Genomic DNA, 791 nt, shown 5'->3' with positions numbered 1-791 from the left:
GGGTGGGGGGAGGGGGCTAATTAATTATGTGAACTGTCTTTGTGCAACAAGCAGTTAGCATTGGCTGCCCCATAATATCTAATTCTTATTTAACTAAATTTGTGTTTTTTTTCCTAGTTAGCTATAGAAGATGGCAGATACCGAGGACATTCAGCCTCTCGTTTGTGACAATGGGACAGGAATGGTGAAGGTAACAAGCAAGAAATTTTTGTCTATTTTTGTATTCGTACTGTGTTATCCTTATATTGGTCATCTCTTAATTGCTTCCTTGGTTATGTGTTTAAAAAATTTGTTGACCATTACTTATCAAGTCTTGTTCTAAAATCTGGTTTGATCTTGTAGTCCAAATAACCCCATACCATGATTGTTTAGGATATAGTAATTTAGTGAAACAAAAATACTTGTTACAAACCAGTGAAGTGACCCCATCTCCAACGGTCCAAAGATGGAAATCTTGTTAATATTTTTGAACCCATTTCAACATGAACATCACAGCAAAATATAATAATTAAGACATTTATGGCTAACACACAAATAATAGAAAGAGCTATAGCAGCCAGTACAAATTGGGAGTTCGATGGCAATATAGAATAAGGGATATAAACAAACAAGAACCAATCCCAATGAAAAGGCAGAAAAAATGGGATTGGTAAGTAATACTACTCCCAGAACCCCTAGTATAAGACCTGATCCCAGAAATACTACTGCTGATATAACTTGCCGAATTTTTGCCCAGCAGAAGCAGAGGAAAAGACCTAGAACTGTCTGTAAGAATCTGGAGATTCTATAAA

At 35.9% G+C, this 791-nt stretch overlaps 1 protein-coding gene across 2 annotated transcripts in view; it reads left to right on the top strand.

The window, feature by feature from the left end:
* Nucleotides 1-791, top strand: part of LOC122088917 (actin) — a 6,141-nt gene that overhangs the window by 2,139 nt on the left and 3,211 nt on the right. Inside the window, exon 2 of one of the 2 annotated variants that reach the window (XM_042658295.1) lies at nt 122-190. In XM_042658295.1, coding sequence (XP_042514229.1) covers nt 131-190 — 60 coding nt within the window. In that variant the 5' untranslated portion in view covers nt 122-130. Of the gene's footprint in view, nt 1-117; nt 191-791 lie in introns of both variants that reach the window. The other variant, XM_042658294.1, reaches the window with a different exon arrangement.

Source organism: Macadamia integrifolia, chromosome 9 (assembly GCF_013358625.1).
Source record: "Macadamia integrifolia cultivar HAES 741 chromosome 9, SCU_Mint_v3, whole genome shotgun sequence".
NCBI classification, from domain to species: Eukaryota; Viridiplantae; Streptophyta; class Magnoliopsida; order Proteales; family Proteaceae; genus Macadamia; species Macadamia integrifolia.
Note: the sequence above shows the minus strand (reverse complement) of the source record. Positions and strands in the feature narration are given on the sequence as shown.